The sequence below is a fragment of the Homarus americanus genome, unplaced genomic scaffold (assembly GCF_018991925.1).
Source record: "Homarus americanus isolate GMGI-L3 unplaced genomic scaffold, GMGI_Hamer_2.0 scaffold7549, whole genome shotgun sequence".
NCBI classification, from domain to species: Eukaryota; Metazoa; Arthropoda; class Malacostraca; order Decapoda; family Nephropidae; genus Homarus; species Homarus americanus.
Genome location: NW_024723712.1, coordinates 38,596 through 65,104, shown reverse-complemented (window position 1 = coordinate 65,104; position 26,509 = coordinate 38,596). Strand labels below are relative to the sequence as shown.

Sequence of the window (26,509 nt, the reverse complement as noted above, 5' to 3'; positions counted from 1 at the left end):
GTCCTTCACTCCCCCAAGCCCTCCACCTACAGGTCCTTCACTCCCCCAAGCCCTCCACCTACAGGTCCTTCACTCCCCCCAAGCCCTCCACCTACAGGTCCTTCAGTCCCTCAAGCCTCCACCTACAGGTCCTTCAGTCCCTCCAAGCCCTCCACCTACAGGTCCTTCCTCCCTCCAAGCCTCCATCTACAAATCCTTCAGTCCCTCCAAGCCCTCCATCTACAAATCCTTCAAGCCCTCCACCTACAGGTCCTTCAGTCCCTCCAAGCCCTCCACCTACAGGTCCTTCAGTCCCTCCAACCCTCCACCCACAGGTCCTTCACTCCCCCAAGCCCTCCACCCACAGGTCCTTCACTCCTCAAGCCCTCCACCTACAGGTCCTTCACTCCCTCCAAGCCCTCCACCTACAGGTCCTTCAGTCCCCTCAAGCCCTCCACCTGCAGGTCCTTCATTCCCTCCAAGCCCTCCACCCTACAGGTCCTTCACTCCCTCAAGCCTCCACCTACAGGTCCTTCACTCCTCCAAGCCCTCCACCTACAGGTCCTTCCTCCCTCCAAGCCCTCCACCTACAGGTCCTTCACTCCCTCCAAGCCCTTTACCTACAGGTCCTTCCAGTCCTCAAGCCCTCCACTTACAGGTCCCTCAGTCCTCCCAAGCCCTCCACCTACAGGTCCTTCCTCCTCCAAGCCCTCCACCTAGGTCCTTCAGTCCCTCAAGCCCTCCACTTAGGTCCCTCAGTCCCTCCAAGCCCTCCACCTACAGGTCCTTCAGTCCCTCCAAGCCCTCAACCTACAGGTCCTTCAGTCCCTCTAAGCCCTCCACCTAGGTCCTTCTCCCTACCATGCCATCCACCTACAGGTCTTTAAGTCCCTCAGCCCTCCCCTACAGGTCCTTCAGTCCCTCCAAGCCCCTCCACCCACAGGTCCTTCAGTCCCTCAAGCCCCCACTCCACTTGCAGGTCCTTCCTCCCTCAAGCCCTCCACCCACAGGTCCTTCAGTCCCTCCAAGCCCTCCACCCCTAGGCCCTTCACTCCTTCCATGCCCTCCACCTACAGGTCCTTCCTCCCCTCCAACCCTGCACCTACAGGTCCTTCAGTTCCTCCAAGGCCTCCACCTACAGGTCCATTCAGTTCCTCCAAGCCCTTCACCTACAGGTCCTTCACTCCCTCCAAGCCCTCCACCTACAGGTCCTTCACGCCCTCCAAGCCCTCCACCTACAGGTCCTTCACTCCTTCCAAGCCCTCCCCCTACAGGTCCTTTACGCCCTCCAAGCCATCCACCTACAGGTCCTTAAGTCCCTCCAAGCCCTCCACCTACAGATCCTTCACTCCCCCCAAGCCCTCCACCTACAGGTCCTTCACTCCCTCCAAGCCCCTCCACCTACAGGTCCTTCACTCCCTCCACAGGCCCTCCCCTCCACCTACAGGTCCTTCACTCCCTCCAAGCCCTCCACCTACAGGTCCTTCCTCCCTCAAGCCCTCCACCCACAGCCCCTCCACTCAGCTCGCCCCTCCACCCGTCCACCCACCCACCACAAACCACCGACTTCTTCCCTCCACCCACCGCCCAATTACCTTTTCCCTCCCGCCTTCCCTCCACCCACCGCCCATCAGTGGTTGGTCGAGGGGTTGACAGAAAACCAATAAATCATAAAAGAGGGAAATTGTAGGTGTCAGTTGTCTCCCCTCACCTGCTTCCTCCCCTCACCTGCTGCTTCCCTTGCCCTCACCTACTGCCTCCCCTTACCTGCCCTTCCCCTCACCCTCACCTACTGACTCCCCTCACCCTCACCTACTGCCTCCCCTTACCTGCTGCTTCCCCCACCCTCACTACTGCCTCCCCTAACCTGCTGCTTCCCTTACCCTCACCTACTGCCCTCACCTGCTGCTTCCCTCACCCTCACCTACTGCCTCCCTTACCTGCTGCTTCCCCCACCCCCACCCTGCCTCCCCCACCTGCTGCTTCCCCCACCCTCACCTCTGCCTCCCCTTACCTGCTGCTTCTCCTACTGCTTCCCCTCACCCTCACCTATTGCCTCCCCTTACCTGCTGCTTCCCCCCCCTCACCTGCCTCCCCTCACCTGCTGCTTCCCCCACCCTCACCTACTGCCTCCCCTCACCTGCTCCCCCCACCCTCACCCTAGCCTCCTGCTGCTTCCCCACCCTCACCTACTGCCTCCCCTCACCTGCTGCCTCCTTCACATTCACCCTCACTATCATCGCCACTGTCATCTTCAAAACCGTCATCACTTTCACACACACACACACACACACACACACACACACACACACACACGTACGTAATTAACTCTTCCCAACAAAAATATTCACCTACCGCCAAGAAAAAAAAAACAAATTATAAACCAAATTAAAAAAAAAATAATAATAAAAAAATTAAATACTAAAATAAAAACTCACGCAATACAAGTTTACATTAAAATTTCTCCATAATTAAGAAAAGACCAAAAAGTAAAAAAAAAATCCCCACAATTTTTTATATTTCACATTGGTGTCAAGTAAAATGGCTAATGTACGAAATTGGTTCATGTTTGGGGTTATAAAAGTCATCAAAGGGAATATTGTTATTTTTATATTATTACTCTGGATATAGACAACTTTTTTTATATAGATAATGTGGGGTGGGGGGTGAGGGGAGTAGGGTGGGGGTGAGTGGGTGAGGGTGGGGGTGAGTGGGGTAGTGCCAGTGAGTGGGGGAGGTAGGGTGGGGAGAGGGAGGGGGGAGGGTGGGGGTGAGGGTTGGGGTGAGGGGGGTAGGGTGGGGTTGAGGTAAGAAGACTGTGGGGGCTAGTGGAGGGGGTGAGAGCGGTGGGGTAGTATGTAGGGGAAAGGGAAAAGGGAGGAGTTCTTTGAAGGTGAAGGGGGTAGGTAGGTCGTTGAGAGGTAGGGGGTGGTGAGAGAATCCTTTGAAGGGTAAGGGGTGAAGGGGTAGGTAGGTCGTTGAGAGGTAGGGGGGTGAGGGGAAGGAACTTTATCAGTGGTTAAAAAAAATGTGGGCAGATATAATTTTTTTTATCATTTTTTTAATCTTTGTATTGTGGGTTTAAGCTCCCCAGACATTACCTAGTTCACATATTACTGCCTCTACCACCACCACCACCACACCACTCCTTACCACCACCACTACCTAAAATATACCACCACCACAACTACTACCATCACTACTACACCACCACCACCACCACAACTACTACCATCACTACCACCATCACCACACACTACCACCACCACACCTACTACACCACAACTACTACCACCACCACACCACCACAACTACCACCACCACAACAACTACTACTACTACCACCACCACACACTACTACACCACCACCACCGCCACCGCCAACAACTACTACTACTACCACCACCACCACAACAACTACCACCACCACCACCACCACCACAACAACTACTACTACCACCACCACCACAACTACTACCACCACCCCCACAACTACCACCACCGCAACTACTACCACAACTACCACCACCGCAACTACTACCACCACCCCCACAACTACTACCACCAGCGGTCACTGTCATTAAGAGTTTTTCCTCAAAAAACTTGTAATCTTGTTGGCCTGAGATAAGAGTCCCGACCGTGTAGACCTTGTACCAGGTGTCATTGTGTTAACTAGCTGCCCTACAGTTAGGTTAGGTTAAGGGTAGGTTAGGTTAGAGGCCAGTTAAGTTAGGTTAAGTAAGGTTAGGTTTTGTTAGGTTGATTAGGGTAGGTAAGGTTAGGTTATCTTATGCAAGGTTAGGGGTGCGGTAGGTTAGGTTAGAGGTAAGTCAAGTTAGGTCAAGTTAGGTTAAGTTGAGGTGATTCACGTTGATAAAACACAAGTGTGAGTTTTACCACAGAGTGACGACACAGACGACTCGTAAAGGCTCCCCTGGTGGCCAGTAAACCAACTCCTCAAGGGACACCAGAGAGATTAGTTCCCCAGTTTATTTCATCTTAAGATTAAACTAACCTAACCTAATCTTATCTAATCAAACGCTAACCTAACCTAACCTAACTTAAACTAAACAAAACAAAATATAATAGTACCCAAACTTAACGCTAACCTACCTGTACCTAGTCTAATCAAACCTAATCTAACTATGACATAACGTAATCTACCGTAACCCTAACTTAATCAAACGCTAACCTAACCTCCACAGGTAGCCTTAGAGTGCTTAATAATCAGGTAAGATAAGCTGTAAGGAGAGAAGGTGAGAGAGGGGGAGAGGGGAGGGAGAGGGGAGAGAGAGAGAGGAGGGAGAGAGAGAGAGAGAGGGGAGGAGGGAGAGGGGGAGAGAGAGAGAGGAGGAGGGAGAGGGGGAGTTAAGGTAAATCTTCAGGTGACCTCCACAAGACCACTTCAGCCGCCCACATCGCTTACCAACTTCCTTCCACCATTAAAAAAAAAGAAGATTAATTTGATTTTCACCAGATTGAGAAGTAAAAGACCCCCTTCCCCCTTCCCTCCTTTCCCCCTTCCCTCCTTCCCCTTTCCACCTTTCCCCTTCCCCTCTACCCTTCCCTCCTTTCCCCTTCCCTTCCCCATCCACCTTCCACCTCTTCACCCTTACCCCTACCCTCCCCTTCCTCTACCTCCCTACCACCTCACACCTCCCACACACTTCCCCCACCCTCCCTTCCCTCTTACCTCCCTACCACACCTTCCCCCACCCTCCTTCCCTCTTACCTCCCTACCACACCCACCCTCCCCTTCCTCTACCACCTCCCCCCCCTCCCCCCTCTTACCCCTTCCCTCTTACCTCCCTACCACACCTTCCCCCCACCCTCCCCTTCCCTCTTACCTCCCTACCACACCTTCCTTAGTGGAGTCGCTTAATTAAGAGCACCATTAAAATTAAAAAGGTGATGGCTTTAATGATATAGACTAGCGCCGTATTTTTAATGTACTGGTTCCCTGGCGATATTTATAGGGCAGGGGGTTAATGGTGATAATTATTGACAGAAATTTCAGGAAGATGATTTTAATTTTGATTTGATTTTATAGATCCCTGGCGATATTTATAGGGCAGTCTCTACCAGCTAATATATACATATATATAGAGGTGTATACGATCATAGCTTTCGAGTTTACCCCTCCATGTAAACCTTCCCAGCTAAATAATCATAGCTTTGGAGTTTACCCCCCATGTAAACTCTTAACAGCTAAACATCTACAAGCTTAAATAATCATAACTATCAAGTTTACCCCCAAGAGCTAAACATCTATACAAGCGTAAATGTCCATAGCTTTCACGTTTACCCGCAGCAAACTCTCGCAGCTAAACATCTACAAGTGTAAATGATCGTGAGTGTAGTGTTTACTCCTAGCGAGCGAGCAAACTCTTCCAGCGAACGTTTCCCTGATTGCTCTGGGCTCTCTCGTCAAGTATTTTCCTCTTTTTTTTCCTCTCTCTCTCTCTCTCTCTCTCTCTCTCTCTCTCTGTCAAATGAGAGAAGATTGTGTGTGGTGGTGGACGATTCATTGAGATATTGTGGTGGAGAATAGTGACTGATGTGAGTTAACGTGTATATACTGTATGTATGTATGTATGTATGTATGTATGTATGTATGTATGTACTGTGTGACTACTGTTTGCTGGAGTGTGTAAGGAGTGAGTGATGTTTCTCTTTAATAATAATAGTTAACGGTTTATTGAAAGAGCTTGGCAGCCAGAAGGCTGACAATATACAGTTACATATTTGGGGAATGGGTTTCGAATTATAAATAATATACAAGTAACATAAGTGACACAAATAAGATATATAATAACTAGATGGGGAAAAGCTCAAACTACAGTTCATTTCAACATAGTGACAGTGCAAGGAGTAGTGTTTACTGGGAGTGAATACACTGGTCTATTACTAGTTATTGATAATTTTTACAATGGTTGGGACTGGGCTGTTCTTATAGCGATCAGTTCGTGCACGTATGGGCTGGATGCGGTTGTGGTGTCGAACAGCAATTCTCGGGTTAGGGATCTCAGGTGGTAGTAGGAGCCGGTGTCGAGGATGGTGTAGAAGCTTCTTACCAAATTTGCAGATGAGGTCGTGGTGATGGTCAGTGAGAGTCGAAAGGGTCAGTGTGTTGAGCGCTTCTTGATATGTGGAGTAGGAAGGGGAGAGAATAATCTTGCATGCCCTCTTTTGCACTTTTTCTAGGTGTTTACGTTGTGTGGCATTTAGGGAGGAAGACCAGGTGGGGGAGGCATAGGTGAGCTTGGGAAGTATGAATGTTGTGTAAACACTGAGGAGCTCGGGTGCAGGAACTCCGAGGGACTTGAGTCGGCGGTGGAGGTGGAGACGGAAACTGGAGGATTTGACAACTTCACTGACGTGTGGTTTCCAATTTAGTTTGTTGTCTATGGTGACGCCGAGGAGCTTCGTGGAATCTATAACCTGGAGTGTGTTCGGACCTAAAGTAATGGAAGGAGGTGGGACAATGTCGGAGGAGAGGTTGATGTGCATAACCATGGTCTTGGTATGGTTGATGGTGACATGGTTGTTGGTGGCCCAGTTTTGAAGACTGTTCAATAAATCCTGAAGGGCGGTATAGTTGGGAGTAGAATTGTTGACGCTGATCCCAATGGTGGAGTCGTCGACATATTTCCAGCGAGCGGGGGTTTCTCTTAGGGCATCATTGATGAGCATAAGGAAGCAGAGTGGACCCATCTTGGTGCCTTGGGGGACGCCACAGGTGAGTGACTGAAAGGTGGAGACAGCCCCTCGGAAGCGTACAGCTTGGCGTCGGTCACTGAGGAAGTCTGTAAGCCATGGTATAAGACTTCTCCGAAGCCCGAGGTCAATAGCTTTGTTGATGATTATATTGTGGTCGACTAGGTCGAATGCTTTAGTGAAATCAATGAAGGCGACAGCTACAGACGTTTTTCGTTTCTCGAGATGGCGGTATATGTAATCGAGAAAGCTGACAAGACAGTGAGTGGTGGAGGAAGTTTTCATGTTGCCAAATTGCTGAGGGTCTACGACTCCTGCAATATCAGCATAAGCCCAGTCGAACACAAAACTTTCACAGATTAGGCTGGGTATTGGGGTGATTGCAATAGGTCGTAGCTGATTTAAGGATTGTGGGTTGGTTGACTTGGGCACTGGTCTCTTTGCGTTATTGTTCGTGTGTGTGTGTGTGTGTCGCCAATAACTCTCTTAACACAGCTTCATCTCTTTCCTAACACACCATCTTAACACAGCATCATCTTAACACAGCATCATCTTAACACAGCAACACCTTAACGCAGCAACACCTCAACACAGCAACACCTTAACACAGCATCACCTTAACACAGCAACACCTTAACACAGCAACACCTTAACACAGCAACACCTTAACACAGCTTCATCTCTTTCCTAACACACCATCTTAACACAGCATCATCTTAACACAGCAACACCTTAACGCAGCAACACCTTAACGCAGCAACACCTTAACACAGCAACACCTTAACACAGCAACACCTTAACATAGCAACACCTTAACACAGCTTCATCTCTTTCCTAACACACCATCTTAATACAGCATCATCTTAACACAGCAACACCTTAACGCAGCAACACCTTAACACAGCAACACCTTAACACAGCTTCATCTCTTTCCTAACACACCATCTTAATACAGCATCATCTTAACACAGCAACACCTTAACACAGCAACACTTTAACACAGCAACACCTTAACACAGCTTCATCTCTTTCCTAACACACCATCATCTTAACACAGCATCATCTTAACACAGCAACACTTTAACACAGCAACACCTTAACACAGCTTCATCTCTTTCCTACACACCATCTTAGCAGCAACACCTTAACGCAGCAACACCTTAACACAGCAACACCTTAACACAGGCCTTAACACAGCTTCATATTAACACAGCAACACCTTAACACAGCAACACCTTAACACAGCTTCATCTCTTTCCTAACACACCATCTTAACACAGCATCACCTTAACGCAGCAACACCTTAACGCAACAACACCTTAACGCAGCAACACCTTAACTTAACACAGCAACACCTTAACACAGCCGCCTAAACACAGCACCATATTAACTTTGTAACACCTTAACACAGCTTGGCACCTTAACACAGCTTCATCTCTTCCTAACACACCATCTTAACACAGCAACACCTTAACACAGCACCACCTTAACACAGCACCATCTTAACACAGCAACACCTTAAACACACCTTAACACAGCACGCAACTTAACACAGCACCACCTTAACACAGCACCACCTTAACACAGCACCACCTTAACACAGCAGCACCACCTTAACACAGCACCATCTTAACACAGCAACACCTTAACACAGTACCACCTTAGCACAGCACCACCTTAACACAGCATTACCTTAACACAGCAACACCTTAACATAACACCTTAACACAGCTTCATCTCTTTCCTAACACACCATCTTAATACAGCATCATCTTAACACAGCAACACCTTAACGCAGCAACAGCAACACACAGCAACACCTTAACACAGCTTCATCTCTTTCCTAACACACCATCTTAATACAGCATCATCTTAACACAGCAACACCTTAACACAGCAACTTACTTTAACACAGCAACACCTTAACACAGCTTCATCTCTTTCCTAACACACCATCTTAACACAGCATTAACATAGCAGCAACGCAGCAACACCACGCAGCAACACCTTAACACAGGCCTTAACACAGCACCATATTAACACAGCAAACACCTTAACACAGCAACACCTTAACACAGCTTCATCTCTTTCCTAACACACCATCTTAACACAGCATCACCTTAACGCAGCAACACCTTAACATAGCAACACCTTAACACAGCTTCATCTCTTTCCTAACACACACCATCTTAATACAGCATCATCTTAACACAGCAACACCTTAACGCAGCAACACCTTAACACAGCAACACCTTAACACAGCTTCATCTCTTTCCTAACACACCATCTTAATACAGCATCATCTTAACACAGCAACACCTTAACACAGCAACACTTTAACACAGCAACACCTTAACACAGCTTCATCTCTTTCCTAACACACCATCTTAACACAGCATCATCTTAACACAGCAACACCTTAACGCAGCAACACCTTAACACAGCAACACCTTAACACAGGCCTTAACACAGCACCATATTAACACAGCAACACCTTAACACAGCTTCATCTCTTTCCTAACACACCATCTTAACTTTCGCATCCCACCTTAACGCAGCAACACCTTAACGCAACAACACCTTAACACAGCAACACATAACACAGCACCGCCTTAACACAGCACCATATTAACACATGTAACACAGCAGCACAGCACCTTAACACAGCTTCATCTCTTTCCTAACACACCATCTTAACACAGCATCATCTTAACACATAACACCTTAACACAGCAACACCTTAACACAGCACCACCTTAACACAGCACCATCTTAACACATAACATATTAACACAGCAACACCTTAACACAGCAGCACCTTAACACAGCTTCATCTCTTTCCTAACACACCATCTTAACACAGCATCATCTTAACACAGCAACACCTTAACACAGCAACACCTTAACACAGCACCACCTTAACACAGCACCATCTTAACACAGCAACACCTTAACACAGCACCACCTTAACACAGCACCACCTTAACACAGCACCACCTTAAAACAGCACCACCTTAACACAGCACCACCTTAACACAGCACCACCTTAACACAGCAACACCTTAACACAGCACCACCTTAACACAGCAACACCTTAACACAGCACCACCTTAACACAGCAACACCTTAACACAGCACACCTTAACACCTTAACACAGCACCACCTTTCCTTAACACAGCACCACCTTAACACAGCATCATCTTAACACAGCAACACCTTAACACAGCAACACCTTAACACAGCACCACCTTAACACAGCACCATCTTAACACAGCAACACCTTAACACAGCACCACACTTAACACAGCACCACCTTAACACAGCACCACCTTAAACAGCACCACCTTAACACAGCACCACCTTAACACAGCACCATCTTAACACAGCAACACCTTAACACAGCAACACCTTAACACAGCACCACCTTAACACAGCACCACCTTAACACAGCAACACCTTAACATAGCACCTCCCCAGACGTCGACAGGTAAAGTTCATTGGGGTCTGTTTTTCCCCCCTAGCTCTACCTGATAAAGTTAAGGTGTGTGGGATGATTAAGTTACCTGTAAGTTCTTCCTTTTAATTGAAAAAAAATGGAAGTTTGCGGCGTTTATGTAAAGGCTGGATTAGATTAGATGCGGAATATGAGCTTGAGAGAGAGAGAGAGAGAGAGAGAGACTGCCTCCCACCAGCCGCGATGATGAGTCTCAGTGCAATATCGACCTCATTTAATCTCTCAGCTTTGTGTCACAGCTTAAGTGAGCCAGTTAGATGTACCCTTCTCACCTCACCAGTAGCGAAGAATATCCATTGTAGTTCTTAGTTCGTTCATCTCTAAGAACTCTTATCGTCTTTTACCGTCTTTTACCATCTTTTACCGTCTTTTACCGTCTTTAGTTATGTTTCTTATCCCGCTCACTCACTCAAGGAGACTAATGGCGTCGAAATTGCTGTGGGACTTGATTTAGGTTGGGCTGTTTATACGTATTCCTAGTTAGGGGTTGAGGATGGTGGTGGTGATAGTGGTGTTGGGATGGTGGTGGTGGTGTTGGATGGTGGTAGTGCTTGTGGTAGTGTGATGGTGGTGGTGTTGGTGATAATTGTGTAGTGATGGTGGTGTTAGTAGTGGTGTAGGGGTGGTGGTGGTGATGGTGGCGATAGTGGCGATAGTGGAGGTGGTGGTTGATAGGTGTATAGTGGTAGTGGTGGTGGTGGTGTATAGTGGTAGTGGCGATAGTGGTGGAGGGGTTATAAGAGGAGGTTGAAAGTCTGGTCTTATCTGATTCAACAGCCTTCATGATGAACAACCAGGCCAGGAGCCGGTGGGAGAAGGAAGATTTATCCACGAACTTAAGGGAAGACGTAGTTTATACTCAAACCTCCCACCACCCCACCACCACCCCCACGCCTGTCTACCTACACCTGAGCCGTGACACACACACACACACACACACGGCTGGGTATGTTGTTCTTCCCTCCCCCCCTTGTCCCCCTGCCCCACCTCACCAACCCCACTTCACCACCCCCACGGCATCGTCCTCCCCCCTCCCCCACCGCCCCACTAACACACTCACCACACAGAACCACAGCCGAGATACATAGAGACTTGAGAATGAAACCCATCAACCAGCAGCTGCACGCTGGCCAGCAGAATCTGGCAAAAGATAGAACGATCAGAGCAAGAACTCCTTCAAAGACTCCCACCAGATAACGACAACAACCATATATTCCCAAACGTTACCAAATCTCAAAAGGTCCATTACAACCCCCCGATCTACACGGCCAGGCAATAGACAACCTCCCTAGACCAACATCCGCCAGTAGGGTCGGCGGAATATGAAATAAGGCCCTTAAAACACCCATATATGGGACAGGTAGGATGTCTAGTGCCTGTACCGACATACAATAACTAACTCATGACACAACCTAAACACTATTAGCTTAGCTAGGCGGTCAGCCCGCCCTCTCTTACCTCCTCTTAAATTTCTTCAATATCCGAACTATAACTTCCATTACCTCCAGTCTTCTTTCCTCCTTTTCTCTACACAAAAAACCTCCTTCCACTCCAAACAGATGATGAGATAAGCTGGTACCCTGCTGTTTGTTTAAAGATACACAACAGGTATCGCCTGATGATGAAAGCAACGGCATCTGATTGGTTAATTGGCTAGCCAGTGAGACGAGGAGGGGGAGAAATTAGAGATCTTGTAATGAAAATGATTGGGCTGTTTTTTTTTTTCTTCCCAGAGTCAAAATTAATTGGTTGTCAGGACGAGTTTTGTTGAAGATGATGTTAGATGAAGAATAGAGATGGATGGATGATTGAAGGATGATTGAGAGATACTGGCACTGTTCTTTGTCTCACTCGCCTTGTGTGGTGGTATAACAGAGAAAGATATTTAAATGGATTACCTCAAGATTAGCCCTACGCACCAAGGTTATTGCACCATAATATTTACCTAACCTATCCTATCCTAACCTACTCTACTCTAACCTAACCAATCAGCCAAATAGGTTCATCAGGTGTTGTGGATTTGTTGTCAAGGTAACTGGCCAATACCCGTGTTGATCTTCTAGACACAACTGGGCAGACCAAACAGACTAGGCAGAACAAGATGCCATGTATAGAGAACTAAAGACATTTTGTAAAGTTACCAGTGTGTGTGTTAGCTCATAAGTGCCGATCATAAATAACGTCAACCTTTGTTTACCTGTACTATCTATCTATCTATCTATCTATCTATCTATCTATCTATCTATCTGTGGTGGGTATATAGTTAGGCAATTTTAGTTAAGTTAGTCCTATTTTTACCATCTTCCATGCTCCTTAATGGAGTGAAGCGTTCCGTTTTCTATAATTAGGTGTCAGGTCATGCACCGGTAGCGGTGCCACATGTCAGTCACCTCACCAGGTAACAGTGCCACATATTAGTCATCTCACCAGGTAACAGTGCCACATATTAGTCATTATGTAACAGTGCCACATTTCAGTCATCTCACCAGGTAACAGTGCCACATGTCAGTCATCTCACCAGGTAACAGTGCCACATATCAGTCATCAGGTAACAGTGCCACATACTAGTCATCTCATCAGGTAACAGTGCCACATATCAGTCATCTCATCAGGTAACAGTGCCACATATCATTCATCTCACCGGGCAGCAGTGCCACATGTCAGTCATCTCATCAGGCAACAGTGCCACATATTAGTCATCTCACCAGGTAACAGTGCCACATATCAGTCATCAGGTAACAGTGCCACATAAGTCATCTCACCAGGTAACAGTGCCACATATCAGTCATAGGTAACAGTGCCACATATCAGTCATCAGGTAACAGTGCCACATAATAGTCATCTCACCAGGTAACAGTGCCACATAATAGTCATCTCACTCTCACCAGGTATTCTTTGTCAACGCGTCACGCAGGTAATAACAAATATGAGTACTGAGTCATCATTGTTTCCACAGGTAAAGTTGTCATGGGACTCCCTGCTGTAATTAATGTTTCCCTTGGTAATTTCCAGAAGTTTGAGTACACGAGCCACGTCTCACTCTGTTTACCTGTGACAAATGTGATTAAGTTCTCCGTGGGTGGAGGTGGGGTGGGGAGGGCAATGAGGAGGGTGTGTGGGGTGGGGAGGGGCATTGAGGAAAGGGGTGAGGTGGGGTGGGAAGGGGCAATGGGGAGGGGGTGGTGGGGTGGGGAGGGCAATGAGGAGGGTGAGGGTGGGGAGGGTCAATGAGGAGGGGTGAGGTAGGTTGGGAGGTCAATGAGGAGGGGATGTGTCTGTGCGTGAGTTTGCTGTTCGTATGTCTGTTCACCTGATGTTTAGACACCCCAGCTTATTTTACCTGATGATTAGACACCCTTAAGCTTAGAGGAATAGGTTAGATTAGGTTAGCATTAGGGTATTTAAACTGAAATAAGCTGGGGGGGGGGTAATCCACAGGTGATAAATAAATTGTAACATACAGGTAACATAGTTCCCTCTAACTGCGTCATCAATTAAATAAAATATTCCCAAACTATTTCAAACACGAAAGTAATTGTCAAACAACATCCCAACATAATAGACACGAGTAATTTATATACCAACTAGTGGGTTAGGTTAGGTTAGGTTAGGTTAGGTTAGGTTAGGTTAGGTTATATTGTACAGGTATGCTCTCTCAGTGTAAATATGTCTTTAGTAAGTTACGACGTAATTAAAGTGAACCCTTTATTTAACGGACTATATGAAGATGAAAATCCGTTATATCGTGAGTCCGTTAGATGTAAAACCCCCATCTCACAGATTACATGGAGAGAGAAGTCCGTTATATGGAGGTTTTACTACATATTATGAGGTTAAGCTTACGTGTGTATAAACTCTATGATACTAAAGTTGTTTTTACTCTCTGACTCTAGGTGGTGCTGGCGTCTGTCTGAAGCCTAGTTCCTCGTGTCGGTAAGTACAGCCCCAGCCCTTTGTTATTAGCGTTGTTAGTAGTAAATTCTTGTTCTATCACTTTTTACCCGTGTCAGTGAGTACAAGTGATGAGAATTTTTGTTTTAAGTATCATATTTCTTAAGAGTATCGTACATTTTTTCAAGTACAGTTTTTTTTTGAGAGAGAGAGAGTATCGTATGAAGTGCAGAGAGTCATGCTGTACTGGAGGGTCTCGCACCTTATGGGAGTGTAACCGTCTTAGTTAAGGACGGTCGGGTGACGGTAATATCACGTAAGCTGTACTTACAAGTGTGGGTCGATGTAAATCAGTATGGTGTTCCAAGAGACAACAGTACTGCGCAAATTGTCTCAGCACAAAACTCAGGGACAGCATTGTGAGTTGGTGTGTATACTCGCTGACGGCATATTGGATGAGGTGCTGGGAGGCGTTCAGTGCGGAGTGGAGGTGTTGAAGGCAGCAAATGCCAGCGGCGATAACAAGTAGGGTATCGTACTTCATGGGAGGGTATTGTTAAACTTAACTGATACGTCAAAATAAACTTTACTGACGCTCATTAATACCTTACTGAAAGACTTAAACTTTACTGACTATTATTAAACTTCATTGATAAATTAGAAGACTTTACCTGACGTTATTATACTCTACTGACATACGTGACTACTGATATATTAAACGATGGAGAAATACTGCCGTGAAAGATAAACGAATAAATGGTGGAACTGGAACAGTAGTAATATCATCACCATCATCAACACCACCATTACAACAAAGCACCACTCATCACCACCATCATCATCATCATCATCATCACCACCATCATCATCACCATCATCATCATCATCATCACCATCATCATCATCACCACATCATCATCATCATCATCATCATCATCATCACCATCATCATCATCATCACCATCATCACCATCATCATCATCATCACAACAAAACCCAAACAGACCAGATCGAGCAGCGTCATCCATGGTGAGTCTGGCAATATTAAATATGTCGGACTACAGGATGTTAAGTTCACAAACAGTCCAAGAACCCCACCGATCCTTGAGAAACTCTGACATCCAGACTTGCCATGACGGACGTCTTGATATTTTATTCTGAGTTTGAGCCACTGACCCATAGACTGAGGACTCGATGGAACCTCACGATGACGAATCCCATGAACGAAGATATCTATCGCATGATGGACAAAATGACTTGACATGAGCTTTTTATCAGCCTGATGCTGATGACTTCAAAATGACTAAAATGACGCCTATGATGCTATGATATTGATGCTTTATTGATGTTTTATGATGATGCTTGGTGACCAAAGTGTCAAAGTGACTTTTGATGAAAAATGACGTTTTTTGATGCTATATTTTGACTTGATGATGACAAAATTTTTTGATATAGCCGCTATTGTTGATGATATGTTGATGACATATGGTTTTTGACCCCATCATAAGACTGAGACTCTGTCCCTCAGTTTGTCCAGTTTGAAAATGATAAAATCATACACTATGTGATTTACTTTGCACAATGTGCATAGTTACAAGATAATATCCATCCACCACTTCCTTGTTTATTTATTTATTTACTCTAGAAACAAAATGTATATGAATAAACCTTTAGGAAATACATTTTTCCATTTATAATTACTAACTCATTTGTCATTAATTATTCGTATTTTCAGTTTGTCTGATGTCTCATATATACACATATATATATATATATATATTATATACATACATATACACATATATTATATCAATTGACTATAAGTTAGAACAGAAACGTAAAATAAGAAAACCTTAAACAGCAAACAACAGGATATGAAGCTGAGGAGTGAGAGATGTGGGGAGAGATTTTTAATATTGTAGGAGAGAATCTGCGAGACAAGAGGGAGTGGAGGAGAGGAGGAGGGAGTGGGAGGGTGAGAGGAGAGGGAGTGGGAGGGTGGAAAAAGATGAGTGGAATGGATGGCGCTGAATGGAGAGAGAGAGAGAGCGAGCACTATCTGTCGTTTTAGTTCACCATGGTCGTCCAACATCATTATGGGTTGTCTCAGTTCACCATGGGTCGTTTTACCTTACCATGGGTCGTTTTAATCTACCATAGTCGTTTAGTCTCCCATGGGTCGTTTTAATCTACCATGAGCCATCCTAGTCCACCATGGGTCGTCCCTACCAACACAGAGAGTCTTGAATTCCGCCTGAGGCCCGACTTCACATAAAACAGTACCCTTATATTTTTATAATAAGGCCGCTTTTGACCACGGTATTATTTTAACCAAACTTTTTTAACAGATTTTAAAATAATAAACTGCGTAAATCTGGGAACATCTTGCAGAAATTCGACTGTGAGAATTTCGAATTGAAATGCGTTTATTTGTTCCACGCTCAATTGCCATTTCGTTTAAGGCATATAGACGAACAGTAATATTGTTTTCCTTGTTTGGTTTTTTTCGTCGGGTCATACCCTGACAGCAACTTGTAGACCATGTTGAGTTAGATACGATCGAGATGCAGTAAGTCTTTGAAACCGCGACATCCAATATACATAATTTATACATACCGGTAAAATAATGTAAATCACGTAATAATATATAAGCAATACAATACGGTTCATAAACATTTCTTGTACATTAAAATAAAAAATATATATATTAGAAGGGAAGTACGTATGTTGTCCCGGTAAGAAGTCATTTGTCTCCCATGTCTCGTCCCTGCCACCGAAAATGACCAACGTGTTTTCACTGGGATGACGCTGAAAATTGTACAAAAAATCGAAGCCAACCAGAGTTTTCCTATACGTGAATACCTCCCCCAAAACCTGTCAGGTCAAACAAACAAAACTATTAAAGACCTAAACTGAGATATATTTACAACAGAGGTCGAGTCCCTTAACCTCCACCCCCCAGGTCCATGAATATGACGGATCATCTAACAGCCCACTACTTTAACATCTGAGAGACTGGGAGAATAATACCTTTCTTCCTTCCTTCCTTTTAAGTTCCTTCCTTTCCTTCCTTCCATCATTCATTCATCCATCCCTCATTCCTTCCTTCCTCTCCCCTCTCCCTACCTTCCATCCCTCCATTTCTTCCTTCACTCCTTCCTTCCTTCCTTCCTACTGCTCAATAGAAGGTACTCACAGTTACCATCACGTGTACAACAAACCTCAGTGCTCGTAAGACTATAGCTGTCATGGTGATTCCCGAGGAAGCGTACTGCTGACACATAAACACACTAACTCTGTCCTGCCTGGCTTAGTCTCGTGTGTGTGTGTGTGTGTGTGTGTGTGTGTGTGTGTGTGTGTGTGTGTGTGTGTGTGTGTGTGTACTAAGTCTTCGGTACACAAAAGGCATCGTGGCCGGTACTGCGTAAACCCTGGGTTGTACTTTGACTGCGAACCGGTGATCTTAGGAGAGTGAGTTAGTGTTGTATCCACTCGACCACCGCATCCCTTGTAAATAACTGTCCTTCATAACCTGAAGACAATCCCCCAATATCCCCCTCTTGCCCTCACCCTCTTTTCCTCACCCTCACCACACACCCCCGCCACAACAGGGCAGGTCAGTTTGTTGCTTGCAGCGGCCGAACACTTCGCGCGCCGCAAGCAGACGCTTATTACAAATGGAGCCGTCACGCAAGCAATCACACACTCAATTTATTTCCTTCGCCCAAAACTCGCAGTGTTTTTTGTGGCGAGTTAGAGAATTTTTCATTACCTCAGACGGCGTATGTGGTGGTGGGGAAGCCTGCACGGTGATTGAGCCCAGTTGCTTGTTAGGAAAATAGTGGCGTAAAAGGTCCTCCCCTTCTTCACCTATTTCCATTCCATAGCAGAGTCTCTTAACCACTCTATTAATCCACATCTCAAACAGTGAATAAGACAAACCATAGAGACTCAGAGCAATTCATCCGCCATTGTAGCCGCTTATCATTCTCCAGTGAGCAACAATAGGAAGCGTTCTAACATCACCAATTGCAGTAAGCCAATAGGAAGTGTTCTAACATCACCAACTGTAGTGAGCCAATAGGAAGTGTTCTAACATCACCAACTAGGTCGAGGGGATTGATTTACGAGCCTTTGAGAACCTAATATAGGCAACTGACCGTAATCTCTCCCTCTCGTATGTAAACAAACACGAGTCTCCAACATGTTCAAGACGTGTTATGGATGTTGTTATTGTCAATAATTCCCTTTGTGTGTTTTGTTTTGTTTTTGTTTAGTTTGTGTTTATTGTGGTGTAAAGAGAAGCTTTTATTTGCTACAAGTTTGATAACATTATTCTCTGAATCATTAATTACGTCGACACGCCACAATGGTCTCTAGTTAATATGTAAATACTGTGAGCACTTTTATCTGAACTCTGGAAACTCGGGGGAGAGAGAGAGAGAGAGAGAGAGAGAGAGACTTAATAGCCTTTTAATGTCAGGTGTTGAAACGTATCAATCAGATTCTCCTCACTAGTTCCCCTCCACACCCCCACTAACCTACCCACACTCCCACCCCAAACCACCCCACACCCCAGCCTCAACCTTCCCACTCCCACAATAACCCTCCCCATCCACTCCCATGACCCCACACTCACCCACCACCCACTCCTGATAACCTCCCTACCCACACCCACTTTTTCCTCAGTGACACACCAGCAGCATTTTATCGTCCAGTGTGGTGTAGCGCCCATCCCCCCTTTCCTCCCGACTTCCCCCTTCATTCCGCCCTCCCCATCCCCTCCTTCCTGCCCTCCCCATCCCCCTTCCTTTCCCCCTCCTTCCTCGCCCCTCCCCATCCCTTCCTTCCCCCTTCATTCCTCGCCCTCCCCATCCCCCTTCCTTCCCCTTCATTCCTCGCCTCCCCATCCCCCTTCCTTCCTTCATTCCTCGCCCTCCCCTCCCTCCCTTCCTTTCCCTCCTCGCCTCCCCATCCCCTTCCTTTCCCCCTTCCTGCCCTCCCCATCCTCCTTCCTTCCCCTCCTTCCCTGCCCCTCCCCATCCCCTCCTTCCCTTCATTCCTCGCCCTCCCCATCCCCCCTTCCTTCCCCTCCTTCCTCGCCCTCCCCCATCCCCTCTTCCTCCTTCCCCCTTCATTCCTGCCCTCCCCATCCCCTTCCCTTCCCCCTTCATTCCTCGCCCTCCCCATCCCCTTCCTCTCCCCCCTTCATTCCTCGCCCTCCCCATCCCCCTTCCTTTCCCCTCCTTCCTCGCTCTCCCCATCCCCTTCCTTTCCCTCCTTCCTCCCTCCCCATCCCCTTCCTTTCCCCCTTTGTTCCTCGCTCCTCCCCATCCCCTTTCCTTTTCCCCTCCTTCCCTCCCTCCCCATCCCCCTTCCTTCCCCTTTATTCCTCCCCTCCCCATCCCCTTCCTTTTCCCCCTTTATTCCTCGCCCTCCCATCCCCTTCCTTTCCCCTTATTCCTCGCCCTCCCCATCCCCCTTCCTTTCCCTTCATTCCTCGCCCTCCCATCCCCCTTCCTTTCCCTCCTTCCTTGCCCTCCCCATCCCCTTCCTTTCCCTTCATTCCTGCCCTCCCCATCCCCTTCCTTTCTCTCCCTTTATTCCTCGCCCTCCCCATCCCCCTTCCTTTCCCCTCCTTCCTCGCCTCCCCATCCCCTTCCTCTTTCCCCTCCTTCCCTCCCTCCCCCATCCCCCTTCCTTCCCCCTTCCTCGCCCTCCCCCATCCCCCCTCCCCCTCCTCCTCGCCTCCCCATCCCCCTCCTTCCTCGCCCTTCCCATCCCCCTTCCTTTCCCCTTCATTCCTCGCCCTCTCCCTCCTTCCTCCTCCCCTTCCTCCTCCCCTAAAAATAATAATAAAATTCACACATTTGTACAGTCGTCATAGAAATCAATAAAAAGCTTTTCTAACCCGGGGAAAATAAATATGGCGCTGTTCACCGTCCATTACTACAGTTTGTCAGCCAACAGTCAAGTCTACCAAGTTAAATATTGATCAAACAGCTGACTGATGACAACAATTTGAGCCTTTTGACTGTTTGTGTCAGGCTATCCTTTATTTGTCTGTCTGTCTGTGTTTATATTCTGTCTGTCTGTCTATATTGTGTCTGTCTGTCTGTTTGTGTCTATATTTTTGTCTCTGTCACTATCCCTATCTTTACACTATTTCTGCCTTCATACTGTTCCTCACTATCCCTGCACACACACACACACACACACACACACACACACACACACACACTTACACACACACACACACACACACACACACACACACACACACACACACACACACACACACACACACACACACACACACACACACACACACACAGAGCCCAGTATGGCCCTGTCCGTCCACCCAAACAAGGCCCTCCCTGGCACTCCTACCTCTGACAGTCCACAAAGTTTTCCATCAACTCTAAGTGCAGCAGCCTGACGGAGACAGAGTGCCACTAATGCACTCGAGGAAGTCTGCTGAGGTTGGCAAAGTTTGAGGTTCGCTTAGAGTAGAAAGTTTGGAACAATGTACATCAAGACTAACCTCCCCGCCCCTCCCACACACCCTCCCACCTACCCTTTGTTCCCTCCCCCAATCCCCACACCTACCCCTTCTTACCATCCCTAACCTCCTCACCCCTTCCTTTCCCAACACCCCCTTCTTCCTCCCTCCATCATCCCTTTAGCACATCCTAACCTCCACCCCTACCTCCCTTCACTCCAAAATCCCCCATCCTCCTCTTCCTCCCCTCAAATCCCCACCTCCTCCACACCCACCTCGTCCCTCCAACCCTCCCACACCCTGCTCATTTGGGATATGTCATTTCCTTGCACTAAACAACAAGACCTTCACCCAGAGCTAAAGCGTCAGATTTCCTCCGCATGAAATACCGAGGTTCAGCTTCAAGTCAGAGTTAGTGACGTAGTAATAATAATAATAATAATAATAATAATAATAATAATAATAATAATGTTAATAATAATATAATAATAATAATAATAATAATAATAATAATAATAATAATTTTCCTCTCGCTAACCCAAAATCTCCCAAATAAAAAATTCTATTATAACAAGATCAATTTTCAAAACAAACAATAATAAGATAATTAATAACACTTGATAATAACCAATAATTTACTAACATAATAACAACTGATAATAACCCTAACAACATTTAACAGCTATAACAAACTGTAAGTCAAAGGTCCTTATCCAAGTTGTACTGTATACATACATGGTGGCGTCCCCTTGTGCTCTTAGTAAACACAGTCACTTAACCCTTCGATTCCTGGAGGGTTAAAACATCATACTCAAGGGTTTAAACCACCATACTCAAAGGGTTGATTCATCGCCCTCAGGGTTAAACCATCGTCCTCAGGGTTAAACCATCGTCCTCAAGGGTTTAAACTATCGCCCTCAGGGGTTAAACCATCGTCCTCAAGGAGTTAAACCATCGTCCATATTAAAGAGACTTAGTGTTAGTATAATTGGCAGTCAGTCATAACAACACTATTATAACACTGTAACACTCATGACACTGTAACACCTATGACACTGTAAAACTCATGACACTGTAACACTCATGACACTGTAACAATCTATGACACTGTAACACTCATGACACTGTAACACTCATGACACTGTAACACTCATGACACTAACACACTCTGCGACACTGTAACACTCATGACACTGTAACACCCATGACACTGTAACACTCCATGACACTAACACTGACACTGTAACACCATGACACGAACACTCATGACACTGTAACACTCATGACACTGTAACACTCATGACACTGTAACACCTATGACACTGTAACACCCATGACACTGTAACACTCATGACACGGTAACACTCATGACACTGTAACACTCATGACATTACACCTATGACACTAACACTCATGACACTGTAACACTCTCGACACGTAACACTCATGACACGGTAACACCTCGACACGGTAAACTCATGACACGGTAACACTCAGACACTGTAACACCTGCGACACTGTAACACCTATGACACTGTAACACTCATGACACTGTAACACTCATGACACTGTAACACTCATGACACTGTAACACCCATGAACACTGTAACACTCATGACACTGTAACACCCATTGCACTGTAACACTTACGACACTGTAACACCTATGACACTGTAACACCTTATGACACTGTAACACTCATGACACTGTAACACTCATGACACTGTAACACCTCGCGACACTGTAACACTCATGACACTGTAACACCTATGACACTGTAACACTCCATGACACTGTAACACCTATGACACTGTAACACTCATGACACTGTAACACTCATGACACTGTAACACTCATGACACTGTAACACTCATGACACTGTAACACTCATGACACTGTAACGCTCATGACACTGTAACACCCATGACACTGTAACACTCCATGACACTGTACACTCATGACACTGTAAATACCATGACACTGTAACACCCATGGCACTGTAACACTCATGGCACTGTAACACTCATGACACTGTAACGCCTATGACACTGTAACGCTCATGCACACTGCAACAAACACTCACTATGACACTGTAACACCTATGACACTGTAACACTCATGACACTGTAACACCTCATGACACTGTAACACCATGGACTGTAACACCACTCATGGCACTGTAACACTCATGACACTGTAACACCTATGACACTGTAACACTTCATGACACTGTTACACCTATGACACCGTAACACTCATGACACCGTAACACTCATGACACCTGTAACACTCATGACACCGTAACACTATGACACTGTAACACTCATGATACTGTAACACTATGATACTGTACACTCATGACACTGCAACACTCAGACACTGTAACACTATGACACTGTAATACCTGACACTGTAACACTCGACACTGTAACACCTATGACACTGTAACACATGACACTGTAATACTATGACACTGTAACACTATGACACTGTAACACTATGACAATGTAACACTCATGACACTGCAACACCCACGACACTGTAATACTCATGACACTGTAACACCTCGACACGTAACACCATGACAATGTAACACTCATGACACTGTAACACCTCATGACACTGTAACACCTGCGACACTGTAACACTCATGACACTGTAACACCTATGACACTGTAACACCTATGACACTGTACACCTATGACACTGCCACGACACTGTAACCTCATGACACTATAACACACATCACTGTAACACTCTGACACTAACACTAGACACTGTAACACCTGACACTAACACACATGACACTGTAACACAATGGCACTGTAACACGCATGCCACTAACACTCATGACACTGTAACACACATGACTGTAACACATGACACTGTAACACCTTGACACTGTAAACTCATGACACTGTAACACATGACACTGTAACACTTATGACACTGTAACACCATCGACACTGTAACACCTATGACACTGTAACACTTATGACACTGTAACGCCTGCGACACTGTAACGCTCATGACACTGTAACACTCATGACACTGTAACACTATGACACTGTAACACTTATGACACTGTGACACTCATGACACTGTAACACCTCATGACACTGCACCCCATGACACTGTAACACTCATGACACTGTAACACTCATAACACTGTAACACTCATAACACTGTAACACTCATAACACTGTAAAACTCATGACACTCTAACACAACACAAACACTCATGACACTGTAACACTCATGACACTGTAACACTATGACTCTGTAACACTCATGACACTGTAACACCTCATGACACTGTAACACTCATAACACTGTAACACTCATAACACTGTAACACTCATAACACTGTAAAACTCATGACACTGTAACACTCCATAACACTGTAAAACTCATGACACTGTAACACTATAACACTGTAAACTCATGACACTGTAACACCTATAACACTGTAAAACCATGACACTCTAACACAACACAAACACTATGACACTGTAACACTATATGAGAGAGAATGAGATGTTGTTTGTTTGTAATTTTGTGATGGTAGAAAACTTTATATAACAAGTGAAGTTATTACAGAAAAAAGTATATTTGCATAAGAATTATACTTCATAAAAAGTATATAATATAAAAGTATACTTACATAAAAAGTATATAATATAGAAAATACTTACATAAAATAGTATATAATATAGAAAGTATACTTACACAAGTATATAATATAAAAGTATACTTACATAAAAGTATTCATAAAAGATACTACATATACTCATAAAAGTATACTTATAAAAATATATAAAAAAAATATACTACATAGAGTATATATATCAGTATTAAAGTTTATCTTGATAAAATAAACTTGTATAATAAACTATACTGTATATCGTATGAAAAAGTATATAATATAAAATGTATATATTTCGTATAAAAAATATTTATCTCTTATTAAAAATATATTACCCCCCCCCCAAAAAAAAAAAAAAAAAGTTAATAATTTTTCCAGGTCACTTGTAAAACAAATCACGGTATTTTTCATATTTTTTTTCTATTTTAATTTAATCCTGAGTATATTTTTCATATACATAATGAAAAAGAAATTGTAATTGCAAACATATTCATTAATACTTGTTCTCTTCTTTCCTTCACTTCTTCTTTATTTTTTTTTTATTTTAATTTCTTCTGTTTTGTTTTTCATTCTTGTTTGCTTTATTCTTCTATCCCTCTTTTCTTTTTTATTCTTTTCTGCTTCATTCTTCTATCATCTCTTCTTTATCTTTTTTTTTTAATTGTAGTTTAATATTTTTCAATTTCTCCTTTCTTTTCATCAGTTTTTCTCTTCTTCTTTCGTGTCACTTTCTTTTTTCTTTTCATTCTGTTTCTTCTTTCTTCAATTTTCTTCATTTTTTCTCTTCTTTCATTTCGTTTTTTTTATTCTTTTACTTCTTTTTTATTCTCATTCAATTATTTTCCTTCGTTTTTATTCTCTTCTTTAATTATCAATCTTCTATCGTAATTTCTTTCTATTTCTTTCTTTCTTTTCATTGGGGTTAGGTTAGGTTAAGTTAGCATTAGAGTTGTTGATCTAAATATTTAGGTCAATATAAAAAGTCTAAATATCCCCCCCAGTTAGGTCAAATTCTCAGCCTGACCTTAACCAAATCGGGTCATTGTAGGTCATAGATGATATAGAGAGTAATTAAGATTATTATTAAAACGCACAGACTTTAGTTAAATAGCAGGATGTTATAATCTAGATGTTACTTTTAAATAAATAATTGTGTATTAGGTAATTTAGGAATGTTTTGGTTTAATTAAAGATGATCATTATTTTATATTGCGTATGGTAGGTGTGATGATTTGGTTGGTGGTGGTGATGTGGTTGGTGGGTGGGTATGGTAGGTGTGGTGATGTGGTTGGTGGGTGTGGCTAGTGTAGTAGATATGGTGGGTGGGTGGGGTGGGTATGGTAGGTGGGTATACTGTGTTGAGGTACCCGGGATCCAGAAGACTAGTTGTAATAAATAACAGGAATAACATCTAAGACACGTGAAAAGGTTGACGATTGGAGGAAGAAATCAGTGGGGGTCATGCCAGGTCACTAAACCTACCGACAGCAGCGAGGTCAACGAGGGTGAGGTGGTGGTGGAGGCCGGGGGCGGGGGCATCAACTGTCTTCCTCCGAGTGACAGCATCACACACTCGAGCCAACAGCCCGCCCATCTTCACGTCCGGGTCTGTTACCTTACAACACTCACTAACTACACCTCACTCAGGGTAACTGTCGGTGGCGACATGTCTGCAGTAATGTATCTCGGCCTGTGGCAGTATAGTGGTCAGGGAGGGTCTGCGGTCCTCTTTCAAATGCTAAATTCGCTTCACTGTAAACTATAGATATGATCCATATATCAGCCTCGGTCTGGGGTCAGTTTGTCCAGGTTATCATGGCAGGAGTGATGTCAGCCGGACTGTATCAGCACCAGCAGGTCAGGCACCGCGTGCCACGTGCTCGTCGTCAGCCACCATCAGCACACCGTGGGTGCGCCTCCCGCGGCCGCTACGCAACAACTGACCACCAGGTTGAACCTGTGGCCCGGGGCTCCGTCGTCTCCCCGCGCGGGCACCAGTCACAGCCCGAGCCTTCCGTGACGTAGTGCTCCCTCACCACCCCCAACCAATTGCACTCTGTTACCTGGTTTGCATGTTATCCAATCCGGCTGCCATTCTTGTGTTACATTACAGGTGATATACGGCCTGCTTCCCACCTGTCCCGAGGTATATCACTGCGAATTTATTAGTGGACCAGCTGTACAGTAAGTTTACCTTGTCACACCTGCCACACGCCGCCAGTGATATAGGGTGACATTACGTCGAGTGAGGACAGCAGA

At 45.1% G+C, this 26,509-nt stretch overlaps 1 protein-coding gene across 1 annotated transcript; it reads left to right on the top strand.

The window, feature by feature from the left end:
• Positions 1-26,275, top strand: LOC121863695 (adhesive plaque matrix protein-like; the record flags this gene model as incomplete). The annotated part of the gene is made up of 3 exons (XM_042362436.1): positions 1-637; positions 959-1,426; positions 26,034-26,275. Coding segments are annotated over 3 exons (1,347 nt in total), but the record flags the coding sequence as incomplete, so codon positions are not given.
• Between the last annotated feature and the right edge of the window lie 234 nt (positions 26,276-26,509).